The sequence below is a fragment of the Benincasa hispida genome, chromosome 10 (assembly GCF_027475165.1).
Source record: "Benincasa hispida cultivar pf3 chromosome 10, pf3_genome.v1.1, whole genome shotgun sequence".
Lineage (NCBI taxonomy): Eukaryota > Viridiplantae > Streptophyta > Magnoliopsida > Cucurbitales > Cucurbitaceae > Benincasa > Benincasa hispida.
The window spans coordinates 18,799,632-18,814,801 of NC_143487.1; the positions used below are offsets into that span (position 1 = coordinate 18,799,632).

Sequence of the window (15,170 nt, forward strand, 5' to 3'; positions counted from 1 at the left end):
TATAAGTCTTTAAATTTTAAGTTTATATTAATATGTCCCTAGAAATTTTAATTGATCTATTAGATATATTAAAATTTATGTATCTAATGAAATTTTAAACTTTCAATGTTGTGTTTGGTCAATCCGTGAGTTTTAAATATTATTGTTAGATGATATGATATTAAATTTTCCTTCATTCATAAGCTTAAGCTTTTGGGTCAATTTTCCTTCACGTGTAAGCTTAAGTTGTTGGGTCAATCAACAATTTAATAATTATTAAAGTTTAGGAACTAATTTCGTAGTTTTGAAAGTTCCAAACTAAATAGATATATATCTCAAAAGTTTAAAGTCTAAATTTATAATTCAATCTTAACTTTTTTAATAAATTAATAAATTAATCTAATAGAGCAATATTTAGATGCATTCTGGATTGTATCCATATTTGTGCAGCTCTTTTCATTCACACAACAAAATATATATTTTAATTAAAAGATAAAAAATTACTAAATGATAAATTATGATTGGACAATTAAATAGGATATACAAAATACTTTTCAATAAAATAACAAAATAATATATACAAAAGTAGAGAAATGGGAAAGGAAAAAAAGAACACTATATGAATACTATATATTAAAATTAAACATATATAGAGATATGACACCTCATAACTTAATTACATTGTTTAAGCATTTACAATATGGTTATCAATAATCATCATAATGATCTCTCCGCGTAGCGCTGTTTTCTTTTCTACAAAGTAGTTACATATAAATAAAGAGCCAAAGAAGGGAAAAAAAAGTATTAATAAAAGCAAACGTACAATAAAGCAAGCCCCATTATAATGATAAAGAAAAGCACATTATAATGATAATTAGGAAAATTAAGAAGGAAAAAAAATGTGAAGGCAAAAGACGCACGCCTAAAAGCTTAAATTAATTTAGCTAGCTAGCACGACGACCATAAGGACTCCCCCATGTTGTCGTGGTCAACCATGTCCATGGAAAAATAGGACTTGTTTGGCGCCGGAATGTTCATCTTGCCGGACGGTGAGGCAGTTTCTGGCGAGTGGCCGATGGTCAGGTTGCAGGAGGACGACGGGAATTGGCGCATCCGCATGTGAACCACTTCCGCCTGCGCTATTGCCAGTTGTGTTTGCAAGACATCGATCTGTTGTTGTAGTGACGATATGGCTCCAACGCAACCGTATACTGGATCTCGTACCCTTGCGTTTGCCTCGTACACCATTGAACTGACTGCATCGCTTCGTTGTTGCTCTGGTAGCTCCTGTCAATTAATAAACCCAATAGAAAATATAATTCATTGGAAATATGGAGAAACCCCACTCGTTGTCAGTTACTTTTTGAGATAGAACCTCGTGTTTATTTAATATAATATCATAGTCCATAAAATCTAAACAGATATTTAGACGACGAAAAAAAAAAACGATTGGACTAAAGAATGGTAATTTTATATAGAAAAACCATCATAAGGAGTTATGAGTAATACTTACTTGCACATATTTTCTTACCATCCCTCCAATCACATTAAAAACAAAATAAAAAATGTTTTAAAAACCAAAAAGCATGTTACATGTCAAACTGTGATTGAACTATTCAATGAGTCGCATAAAAATGGATACGGCAAAAAAGTACACTTAAATATATTTTATTAATTATTATAATATTTAAAAGAAATGTACCTATACCAACTATTTACATTACTTTTATATGAAGAAAGGATTTTAGATGTCATTATGACGTCAGAATGACACAAATAATATTGATTTATGATAGTGAAATAAATCAAAACATTAAGAATCTTACCTTTCTTTTGGAGCTAGCCAAAAAGAAAAAAAAGTTCAGGTTGATCTTGTAATTTCCCAAAAAGCTATAAGCCTAATGGGGTTAAAGTTGAGGGGATTAAATAATTAATTAAAACATATAAATTATACTTTGCTTTTGTTAAGTGTTAATTAACCAAAGGCTATGGTTAGTTAAAGCATGGTTTGGTTAATTATTTAATTTGTACAAATTAAACCATGCCCTTTAATCTTTCATACGCTAAGGAATCTCCTGAATTGGCCGTCCAACCAATTTTAGGGTTTGCTTTTTCAAAAAGTAAAAATATTTACTTTTTTTCTAAAAATAAAAAACGGTGGGCTCCTCAACTGTAATTAACCACTATAACGGAAATAAATAAAAGATACCTAACATTTTACATTACCCTCCTATTTAATTATTCAATGTTTTTAATTAATCCAAATAGTAATTCAACTTATATTAGAAGTTGAATTTATGTATGCTTTTCTTCATTATTTATTTAATCCTAGTTTAATTCGTGGATTTTTTTTCTTTTGGATTCGAGAACCGTAAAATACGACGTATGATTATTAGGTGTTTATAGTTGTGTTTGAATTAACTATACTTGTGAGGTTTGAAAATGTTAGAAATTATTTTTTTTCTCTTTTAACGAGATATTTCTTTTTACATTGAAAAGTTAATATAATCGTAATTAGTAATTAGTGTACTAAATTATTAATTAACGTGTGAAAGAGAGAGATGGAGACGTTTAATCTTGTCATGGCTTATAATCAATGTGAAAAAAAGTTGAAGAAAGATGGAACACCAATCAAAGAGAGTGTCATGTCATTTTTTTAATTAAAAAATTAATTTTATAAAACCCGTTTTTTTTTCCTTCTTTTGTCTGTAAGTTAATGTGGGCTGTTTAGTCAATTAATGTGGTTTATAGGGATAATAGGATAATAGAATTGTTGGTTCATTTGTTCATATGATCATAGATAATTTTAAAATCTTCTATTTCCACTATCGTTGACAAACAAGCTAACTAATTATTAACCGTCAATTTAGGTATAATTCAATTAGTTAAGATAAAGTTTCGAAACTCCCACTTCGTTAAACTAAAAATAATATGTAATTACGAATCATAATTCGACTTACTAACCTGCAACATCTTGTTAACATTACTAGCTCCAAAGACCTTATGGACGCTAGCAAATTTATGAGGCTCGTCAGCAGGAAAATAAGGGGCGAAAACACAATCTTGAGCACATCTACGACGAAGAAGCTTACAAGCTGCACATGGCGAAAGAGATGTGCCTTGTTTTCTTCCATTAATCTCCTTCATTTCTCTTTAAAGAATGCAAATTGAGATAGTTTAAAATCACTACCCAATTTTGTGATATAATCGGATTTTGGAAATACGAGTTAGAGGTTTTTTAGAAGTGAAAGAAAAGAGATGAGAAATGGAGGGGGCGATGAAGAAGATGGAAGATGTTATATAGAGAAGTGACGGCAAATCTTTAGAGGGACCTACAAAAGAAGAACGCTTTAGATTTTGCCAATAAAAAAAAAAAGAAAAAAATATATATTTATTTCCTTTTTGTTTAAAAGGAAAAATGGTGAGGGAAGATCTTTCTTTTGCCCCACATATTATATTATGATATTTTGTCCCCTCCTCTCATCTTCCTTACCAATTTTTCTTTCACATCTTTTTCTTGCTCTCTTTTCTTTAATTATATTTCTTAAAGTTATTCAACAATACCCACTTATTGCAATTTTGTTATTATTGTTATTTATAATTTGGGACATGTTAATACTAGACCACATGCTATGAATTATATTATAATTAACCCCCTCTAGCTTCTTCATCTCTTTTTTTAAAAAAATATATATATTAATTTAAACTTGTTGATTTGATTCCATTAAGCACTAGATCCACTCCCTTGGATTTTGATAATAATATAATAATAATAATCATATTTTCCATATATATGTTCTAATTTTGATGGGTTTTTTTAATTAAAAAAACAATAAAGAAATCCAAGGTTGTGTGTTGATCACTTCATTATTGTCCCTTCAACAGATTTTTAGGTGGGTGGATTACTATTTGGAGATTTATTTAAGAGCTTAATATCGTTAATTTAATAAAAATATTTGATCATTTAATTAGGACAAACAATTTGTACTTTAGTTAGAATGTAATTTTTAAAAAATTATTCAGGTGAAGTATATACTTATGGAATATTAGCTACTTAGAAAAAAATAATGGATATCTAAAATTGTTTTACATGTGACTTACCAAATTCATAGGATCCTTATAAAACAAAAGGAATTTGAGTAAAAAGGTATTTTTTCTAAAACTAGATAAATGATTTTTTTAAACCTAAAAATAAAACTGTTATTCAACCTGTGAGAGTTAATAAGTTTGCATTCCAGAATTTAGAACTTTTAAAAGACTGTATTTGAAATGTTAACCTAGGGGATGTTGGAATTTAGATAAAGGCACATTAAAAACAACTTTATGTTATTTTTGTTGGGATAAACACTATAGTTTTCGGATCAGTTATTCCAATCTTGTGTGAATCTAATAGAATATTAATCAACTAGCAACAACAATAATAATCAAGTAAGGACACAAGGAATTTTAACATGGAAAAACCCCTTCAATGTGAGAAGTAAAAAACCACGGGTCGAAGTTAAAATTTTCACTATAATCAATAATGGGTTACAACGAGTTCTCCCTAATCACAACTAGAGGCATACACAGTAAATATCTCAAGAGTAACAATCTTGGCAACAAACGGCAACAAATTGAGAAGAATAAAATTAGAAACGTCTCACTGAAAGTGACAATCAATTACCCATGGTATCTGACTGTAAGTAGCTCCAAACGAAATCTCCACCGTCCAAATTGAAGATTCTTGTGTCAAGAACATACTGTCAAAATTTCAGCTCGATCAAACCACAGATCGACCCCAAATGGTTGAAAAACATTGTTGGTCAGATTGGGTTCTTTTTAATCTCTCTACTACCATTTTAAAACTCTCTCAGATCGCGTGTGCTCACACACAATTACTAACGGCTGTACATTTAAGTTTTAAACAAAAAGAACTAATTTGGCCCTAATGGGCCTTGGCCCTTCACAAAGTAAATAACCCTACAAATCTACCCCTATTTGACTTTGTGGAGGAACTTGTCATTCTCGCGGAGGAACGACAAAACTCAAGCTTCTCTCTTGGTAGATTCTTCGTCAACATATCAAATCCATTATGATCAGTATGTATCTTTTCAAGCTCAAACAATTCATCATTCAAAGCATCTCTCATCCAATGTTACTTCACATCTATATGTTTTGTTCTGGAATGAAATATAGCATTCTTACCAAGATGAATAACACTCCGATTGTCGCAGTATATCAAATATCTTTGTTGCTTGAAGCCAAGCTCCTGTATGAAGTACTTCATCTACAAAATCTCTTTGCGAGCCTCTACTGTTGCAATATACTCTGCTTCAGTTGTAGAAAGTGAACATACTTCTGCAACCTTGACTGCCAAGACACTGCACCACTTGCAAATGTCATCAAGTAACCAAAAGTAGACTTTCTATTGTCTAGATCTCCTATCATATCTGAATTAGTGTAGCCAGCAAGTATTGGGTTCCCACCTCCAAATGTGAGCTTCAAACTAAAAGTGTCTCTCAAATATCTCATGATGCACTTAACTGCCACCCAATGCTATTTTCCTGGATTGGACATAAAATGGCTAAACAACACCAACAACGTGAGCAATATCAGGTCTAGTACATACCATGACATACATCAAGCTCTCAACTGCTGAAGCATAAGGGATCTTACTCATGTCTTCCTTTTCTTTATATGTAGAAGAACTCTATTTGCTACTCAGTTTGAAGTGACTAGATAAAGGAAAATTGGCTGGTTTCGCTTTACTCATGTTGAAATGTTCAAGCACCTTCTCCAAGTATTGCTCCTGTGACATATACAACTTCTTGGAAGCTCTGTCTCGAACTATTCGAATTTCAAGAATTTTCTTTGTTGGCCCTAAATCCTATACTGGAAAGAATTTGCTCAATTGTTTCTTCAACCTATCAATTCTCGAAACATTTCTACCAACAATCAAAATGTCATCAACATAAAGCAATAATACAATAAAATCATTATCAGAAAATTTCTGGACAAAAACACATTGATCAGAAGTAGTCTTTTTGTAGCCTTGCTCCCCCATAACTGACTCAAACTTCTTATACCACTGTCTCGGTGCCTGTTTCAACTCATAAAATCTTTTCTTCAATTTACACACCAGATGCTCTCTGCCTTTCTGCTCAAAACCCTCTAGTTGTTATGTAGATTTCTTTATCAAAGTCCCCATTAAAAAAATGCAATTTTAACATCCATCTGCTTAACCTCTAAGTCAAGACTAGCTGCCAAATTCAAGACTACACGTATAGAAGACATCTTGACAACTGGAGCAAAAATTTCATCAAAGTCGACACCTTTCTTCTGACTGAACCCTTTAACAACCAATCTCTCTTTTAATGCGAATTTGAGGTATGGTCTTCTTGTTTCACTCTATAAACCCACTTATTTTTCAGTGTAGTTTTTCCTTTATGCAATTCACAAGCTCAAAAGTGTAGTTTTCATGTAAAGTCTTCATCTAATCTTTCATGACATCAATCCACTCTTTTATGTCTCATCTTCTATGGACTCTTCATAACTCTCAGGCTCTCCCCCATCAGTCATTGCCATAGCCAAGAAATATACATGGTCCAGTCTTTACATCAAGCTTCGATCTCTCATCTTTAGGAATATGAATAAAAACTTTACAACCAAAGACACATAGGTGATCATAAGATATATCCTTATTTGACCATATTTTGTTTGGAACTTCTAATCCCAAAGGAATACATGGTGTGAGATTCAAACATGTACAACTCTATTCAATGCTTCACCCTATAATGATTGTGATAACTGTGACTCTAAAAGCAAGCATCTCATTCTCTCGACTACTGTTCTGTTCATTCTCTTAGTTATCCCATTTAACTGAGGAGTTTTAGGAGGTATCTTTTGATGTCGAATACCATGATTTCTGCAATACTCATCAAAAGGTCCACAATACTCACCTCCATTATCAGTCCTAATACACTTCAATTTTTTACCAATTTCTCTCTCAATAAGGGCATGAAACTGTTTAAACACCGATAACACCTAATCTTTAGTCTTCATGGCACAGACCCATATTTTCCTTGAATGATCATCAATAAACGTCTACAAAATATGGTGCATCTCCAAGTGTTTTTATTTTCATAGGACCAAACACATCAGAATGTACTAAATCTAGTACATTTGGTTTCCTTGAATATTGAGATGACTTAAAAGTAACTCTAGTCGGCTTTCCTGCCAAACAATGAGGACACCTTTTTTGGGGTGCACTCTTTATATTAGGAAGATGATTTTTTTTGGCTAATATCTTCAAACCCATACATTTATGTGACTGAGTCTTTTATGGCAAAGCTCAACACTCGCTTTATCATTCACTGTATTCATATCACAATCAGTGATCTTAGCCTCCATATAATATAGTGAGGAATATTTCTCTCCCTTAGCTACCACCATAGAGCCTTTAGTAAGCTTTCATTTACCATCATAGAATATATTGCAGAAACTTTCATCATCAAGCTTACCTGTAGAAATCAAATTCATGTGAATATCATGAATGTGCTTCACATTTTTCAAAATCAGCTTAGAACTATTCTTGTTCTCTAAGTGAACATCTCTGATGCCAACTGCTTTTGTTGATCATCATTACCCATCCTAACATTGCTGAAATCACCAGGTGTATAAGATGCAAAGAAATCTCTCTTTGATGTAGCATGAACTAAGGCACCACTGTCAATCACCCAACTGCTCTGTTGTGTAACTGAAGGGATCGAATCCCCGCAGAAGTGTGTGAATGCCTTTCATTTAGATAATCGATTTTTAAAGAAACAAAAAACAGAAAACAAATCATGCATTTGTAGGATAAACATTCAATGAAAACATAAGCATGCTTGAAAAAGGAAGAATAGGAGAAATCACAACTTATCTTTGTTGATTCCTCTAGTTTTCTTCTTTTACTATTGTCAATAATCTCAAATTTCTCTGACATAGAAGGACATCACCAACGAGATTTCCTAGCTATTCTCTACGGTTTAAAGAGCTTGGAAGTGTGGTCTCCAAGAACTTTGAGGAGGAAAAGGGGAAGAGAATTTCTAGAGAGAAGTTAGAAAGAAGGTGGAGGTTGGAGGTTAGGATTTTGTATAATAAAAATCTCTGGTGAGGAAATATTCATATGGAGAAGGGTTAACCCTTTCAACAAATATTATAATAAGATGCAAATTATTGTAAGAAATGTAGAGGAAATATGTTTAATTTTCAAAAACCAAAAACAAAAGAATGAAATGGTTACAAAACAAAGTTTTAATGACTTATTAAACCATTTAAGATTTTAGAAATCGTATCCCATACAAAGAAATTCTCGGATCAAATATAGAAACAAAATTAAATGTTTTAAGTCTAAAAACATATAATTATAAGTTCATGCACAATACGATACCCTCTTTTGATGACTTGGCCTAGTCACAAGTCACAACACAAGATATATAAATATGACGTTAAAATATCTTTCTGAATCTATATTTTAGTCTTTTATTTTTTTAAAAAAATCTTAAATTTAGTTCCTATGGTTTGTTAGGGTTGATTTTTCAAAAAAAAAAAAAAAAAGTTTCATTATCTATTAGTATTTTCACAATAAATTTTGATAACATATTCATATATTATATTTTATTATAGGAAAATTATTATTATTCTTATTATTCTTATTATTATTATTATTATTATTATTATTATTATTATTATTATTATTATTATTATTATTATTATTATTATTATTATTATTATTATTATTATTATTATTATGTCAATTTCAATTGGAATTTAAGTAGAAAGAACTAAATTTAAGATTTGTTAAGAGTACAATGACCAAAATTAAACATTACTAAATTTGAACAAATGATTTAAAAGAAGACAAGTTATATCTTATCTTAAATTTTAAGATTAGCAAAAGCAATAAGATGAAAATTAGGAAATCATCTCATATTCTTAATTAAATGCTTATTCAGATAATTAAAGCTTTTATTTACATATTCTCCACGTACGACCAACCCCACAATTTTCTTAAATTTCTTATTTAAATACAGTACGGAGTGGAATGGAATTACTTTGCTTGAAGCATAAGCTAATTTGGTTGTTAATAATTTAAAAGTAAAGATATATTTATAAAATGAAATTGGCCGGGACTTTTCCATACATTTCTTTGACAAAAAACCAAAATTAAATATATTTAATTAATTATAATATTATACAAAAAAATATATATATATATATATATATGAAATAAATTGAAAAATAGTAACCTCCAAAAGGAAAAGATACGAGTGACAGGATTGGAATCCAAACTGACGAAAGAAACACACGTGCTTATTCTGGATTTTTCTGCTATAATAAGATCGTATATCATATGCTATATGATCTCATTGATGTTATTAATTATTTTTTTATTTTTCTTTCTTTATTTTCAAGCAAGTTACATCACTTGGATTCGATTTTCTTTCATTTTTCTTGCATTATAATCAATATTTTATGATATAAAAGCTATATGGTCCATTTTCTCTCCACTCTTTCAAATTAAATGATTTGTTTATGTATTTAATAATCATATCTTCTTATTGGTCAAATGGAGGCTCTAGTCTTTAAAAAAGAACTTGAGAATTATTTTTTATTTTGTTTTTTGTCCTATGTTGAAATATAATAATTTTTGTAAAGGAGAAATGTTGGGTAAAAACCATGGGCGATTTCAAGACTAAATAGCTAGTTGCTTGTATATATTGTAATTGATCTCTAATTTCTTGGTCAAGGTACGATGCTTTATATCAGATTATTAGCAAGATAGGGAATTCCAGGAGTAGTCGTGGGGATCTTTTGTTATTTTCCAACAATACCGGAATTAAATCGTTTTACGACGGAATATCATACCACTATCCTAGTTTGAAAACAAATTCGATATGACCTCAGTAAGAATTGTGTAAATTGGTTGCTCTTCAAGGTTAACACAACATCTACTTTGAAACGTGCACCCGTTAGAGACAGGTTGGAATCAAGAGATAAAAGAGAGAACTTAGGCTCATAATCAGAATAAAAATTGAGGAAGAAGATAATGATCCATGTGAAAAACTCTACTGTTTTTTAAAAAGAGAAGCAAAAACAAAAAGTTTCTTATCTTCTTGCAAGCACAGTTACCCACCCAATCGAACGGTGGTGGCGGCACACGTGTGGGAAATGAGATTTAACTACCATATTATCCACTTTTGCAAGATCCTTAAGGAGTATTTGTGGTGAGGAGATGAAATGATATGAGTTAGATATGAACTTAACTCATTGTTTGGGAGGCAACTTCGTATGTCACCTACATTTTATTCATGTCTACCAATAGTGTACTCACCGTCATCAACACCGATGCCTCATAGCTCAACTCTGACGACTACCTTCGATGACCAATTTCAGCAACCACCTTCGACGGTCAACTTCAACGACCATCTCCGACAACTATGAGTACTATAAATTTGGATTTTGTTGACCAAAATACCCCTAGAGTAGGTCAAGTTTTGACTCCTACAAATTTGGATTTTGTTGACAAATGAGTTTTTTGTTTTGTTGACACTCTAATATAAAATCATCAATAAAACCTTAATTTAAAGCTTACAAATAAATTAATTTAAAAATACGCATAAAAACGTCGATGATATTTATATTTAAGTTGAAACACCTTTGTTGACACAAAAGTACGCAAGTTCCACCAAAACGTTGCTCCCGATTTTCTATTAGCTCATGGTATTTTATAGTCATTCTTTATAGTATTTAACATTAATAAAATCACTTTTATCATGTAAGAAATCAAACATAAAAACACTTTTGAGAAATTTTTTTAGATACATGAGTGTTTTTATCAAAAGTATTAAAATAAAAATGACTTAACTAGAAACGTCACATGTAAAAATTTGTAAAATGATGGCTTAAATTTGAAAAAGAAAATGAAATACATGATCCACAAGTAAACCCTAAACTCCATTGTCCAACACTTCCAACAATAATGTGTGCTTAAAAAACAATAAAATAAAGTGCAATCTATAGATTACTAAAAAAATATATGTATAATTATTGAATAAAAAAATTTCGAACAAAAATAATCATCATAAAAACATATTATTTTTTAAAAAAATTGCACAAAATACCCCTAATAACAAAAATTCTACAAACACATAAAATCCATAAACATATAAACTCAACTCAATACACTAAATAGTCTTTTAAAGAGCTCACTTCTCAACTTACAATCTTCCAATGTGGGACAATTCAAGTCTTTCTCATGTAAAGACTTGCTATGAGTCATAGGGTCAAGTGGTTGTAAGTCAGATTTTGAGGTTTTTCCATCTTTCCAATATGAGATTCTCAACATGCGCTCCTCTAAGATGATGTCTTTTTTAGTTCATCAAGGGTCGGATTTTTTTTTTCTAACGAATGCTTGTTCTTCACGGACTATAATATCTCATATATATTAGAGAAACGTGAGGTTTCATTTCAAAATTAATTGATAATCAAAAGATTAGAATATATATCTTTAATTTATATAGTTTGTGATATTTCTTCAATTTTATAATGTAGAATCTTCCAACATCGTTGAACTATATTCATGTTGGTGCAATTAACTCTTCGTTTCTAGGTTGATTTTGATGGTGATAAAAATAAACTATTTTAAATCTATATGATGTTATATTAAACAAACAGAAGCTAGTGATTCAAGAATACCTTGGGAATATCACAGAAGTCTCATTGTGGGGCAAAATGTTTTTCTTTTCTTTTAAAGATGACATGAAATTTTTGTTCTTGTTAGGTTTAAAGATTTCCTAAGAAATTTAAAGATGGAGCTTACTAATTATTTTTTATTTGTTGGGTAGTGAAGTGATTTTTTGCTTAAATCCAAAAAGAAAATGTATTAATTAAGTTTCATAATTTTTGAAGAAATCTAGGTTCATGTTCTCTCTTATTTATTGGAGCGCACACACGTGTTACTTCAAATTCAATTCAAAAAGGTCATGTTCCAATCTAATCATGTTAATGTAGTAGAAAAATATTGACTAATCAAAATATTAGGTTAAATGCATGGGGCTTTCCCCCCTTTTTTATTTTAACATTGTATTTATTCCATTATAATTAAAGCAAACTGAATATCCCTGCATAATTATTGAAAAGTAATAAAAAGAAAAAAAAACCAACTTTAAGCTCGAAGGTTGGTGAATTAAACAAAAATATCCAATTATTACCTTTCAAGCCCTTTCGAATAACTATTATATTATAAAAATGCGTTGTTTGAGAGCAATTATTTTTAAATAGTTTAAATCACATTTGTATGTTTAAAATGACTTTAACACATAATTTTATTGATATTATATTTTTAGTTAAGTTTGATTTCATACCATCAAAATTGATTTTAAATTATTAAGAACTTTTTTTAGTAATTTTGAACATAATATAAAAGCGATTTTAGTTATTTTAAAATCAATCTCAAACATGTCGTTTATAAATTAATAATCTTAAAGCCATATATCGATTTGTCATGTCAATTTAAGAGAATTGAATTTTATATGCGATAGTCTACTTGTATCCATTATCAAAAAGTCAAAAATAGTGGGTGTGATAGATATTGATCATGTTCTTCCTCCTTATGTTTGATTTGCTTAATTAGTTTATCCTCTTTTTCCAATAATTAAAAAGCGATCCTTATTAGGATGAGAGAAAAGTTGACTTGAAAAATCTGTCTATATTTAAGATAACTTCGTATGACCACTTAGAACAAGTCATTGCATAACACTATTACAAATTTAGATTTTCTTGATGTACATATTTTTTGTTTAGTCGACGCTCGTGATAGAAAAACCATAAAATTTTTCATTTACAACTTAAAATCAATCATTAATTTTAAAATACATATATTAATAGTAATAGAATGTCAATAAATGCTTATATTTAAGTTGGTGTGCTAAAACTTCAATAAAATTTTTGTTGACACAAAAGTGCATCAGTTCCATCAAAGCTATGAATTCTTGGATTTTCAATTAGTTAACGAGCAGTAAAAATGTCAATAGAAACCTGTTTGTTGACATTCAAATTTTGTTGACAAGAACTCACTACAAGAATTTTGAACTTTAATATTAGTTGAAAAAAGTGAAATCGGATGTATAATGTCGGTTTTGTTTTTTTAAAAAAGCGAATCTTTAATGTCGGTTTTAAATCAACATTGTAGGGTACCTTTAATGTCGGTTTTAAATCAACATTAAAGACCCGCTTAATTTATCCTCTCACTTTCTATTTTCCTCCCATTTTTTTCATTTTTCCCTCTTCACTCTCCCCCTATTTTCTTTTTCCTCTCATTCTCACACTTCCCTCTTCAGACCCTCTTCTTTCTCACTTCTCTCTTCCAAACCCTTGCCATTCGTCCGTCGATCGTGGGTGAAGAGTTTTTCGTGGTGTAGATCTGGCTTCCGTGCAGGTTTGTTCGTCGTGCAACTCGTTCTGTCAAAGCGCCACAACCAAAGAGTATATTGCTCGTTCTATCGAAGCACCACAGCCAAGCTGAATCTGATCATGGGTGAAGCTCGTTCTGTCGAAGCGCCACAGCCCGAATCTGCTGCTCCCTCTTCAGTTACTTTTCTGTGTCTTATACTCTCGGTTTAAAGCACCCAAACTTGATACGCTAATCATGTGTCTCCAGGTCTGAAGTTCATATTCTCACGTGGTGTGTGCCACCATTCGTCGTTCGATTTTACCTAGTTGCCATTTATCGTTCGATTTTCCTTCGTTGCGTGTCTCCAGATCTACCGTCGTTCGTCTTTGCCCACCGCATTGCTGTCCAGATCAGTATGCTCTTCTTCTCTTTCCTCTCTTAAACTCACAACCATTTTTGTTCTTATGTTTATGCCTCTCAACTGTTTGTGTAAATGTCTCAAGGAAAGCCAGTTGCGGTTTCACTCTAATATGTCTCTCTGCTTCTAGATTTGGGCCTTTTTATGTGTCTATGGCCTTTGAAATTCGATTTCATTAATGGTTTTGTTGTATATGATACATTTGTTGAATTACTTGAAGTTCTAGTGCAGAATGTAAAACTCGAATTTCCATTTTTCCTACTTGAGCAGGTGATAAAAGCAATTAACTAAGTGAAAGTTAAATCCTATGTTGAAGAGAAGGAAATTTCTAAGTGTTGAATAGATTTTTCTTGAGTAGTTTTGAGTGAAGCCTTAATTGGTGAAATTTGGCTAAGTGTAAAGTAAAAAAGGACCCATGTGTTGAGTGTTCAAAGACATTAACACATAAGATGAGTAGAAAGGCAACCATGCGCTTGTGAGGTTGAACGCATGATTGGCTGAAGTATTGGCAAGAGGCGTTGCCAAGAGTTGCTCATGCATTGGGTATGCGTGAGCAAGAGTAGTGAAAGCGAAATGTTGAGCGCAAGGCACTGGGTAGACGATCGTGTAGCAAATGAGCAGCACTACACAATGAGGTAGATGATCGTCTAATAAGTGAACGGCGCTACACGATGAGGTTGGCGATCATTTAGACGGGCGCTGGACGATCGTGTAGCAATGCAGAGAGCTAAACGATGAGGTAGGCGATCGTGTAGGCGAGTGCTGGACGATCATGTAGCAATGCAGGGAGCTAAACAATGAGGTAGACGATTGTATAGTAGATGCGCGGAGCTAAGCGATGCACTAGACGATCATGTAGATATGTGCATAACATTAAATGATGAGGAGTGACGCGCTAGACGATCGGGCTATTGATAGGCAAAGTACTACATGATCAGTGTAAGTGCTAGACGATAAGTGTAGAAGCTGGATGATAGCGCTAAACGATAACACTAGACGATAGCGTTGAGCGTTAAAGCGATGCGCGGACGCTAAGCGATAGACTACATGATGGCACTATGCAATAGGTGTGAGCGCTAGACGATAGTCGTGCTACGCTAGATGATGAACAGACGCGCTACACGATAGGCGATGACGTTAAGTAATAGGTGGATGTGTTAGATGATAAGGCTTCAGCGCTAAACGATGGGTGCGGTAGCTAAACAATAAGCTATGTGTGAGATCATTGAGAGCGAGATCGTTTACTAAACGATTGAGCTATACGATGGGCTGCTAGAGCTAAGCGATAAATGCAGGAACTAAATGATTGATTGGCTTGAGAACATGTGCATTATGCTAATTAAATACTCTAAAAGAATG

General features: G+C 31.7%; 1 protein-coding gene across 1 annotated transcript; it reads right to left on the minus strand.

The window, feature by feature from the left end:
• Nucleotides 1-599: 599 nt before the first annotated feature.
• On the minus strand, nt 600-3,341 carry ASL9 (ASYMMETRIC LEAVES 2-like 9). Its single transcript, XM_039046205.2, has 2 exons — nt 2,944-3,341; nt 600-1,266 (listed from the first exon to the last, which is right to left on the minus strand). Exons 1-2 carry the CDS (start codon nt 3,124-3,126, stop codon nt 928-930), a joined length of 522 nt encoding a protein of 173 aa, XP_038902133.1. The 5' UTR covers nt 3,127-3,341; the 3' UTR covers nt 600-927.
• Nucleotides 3,342-15,170: the final 11,829 nt, after the last annotated feature.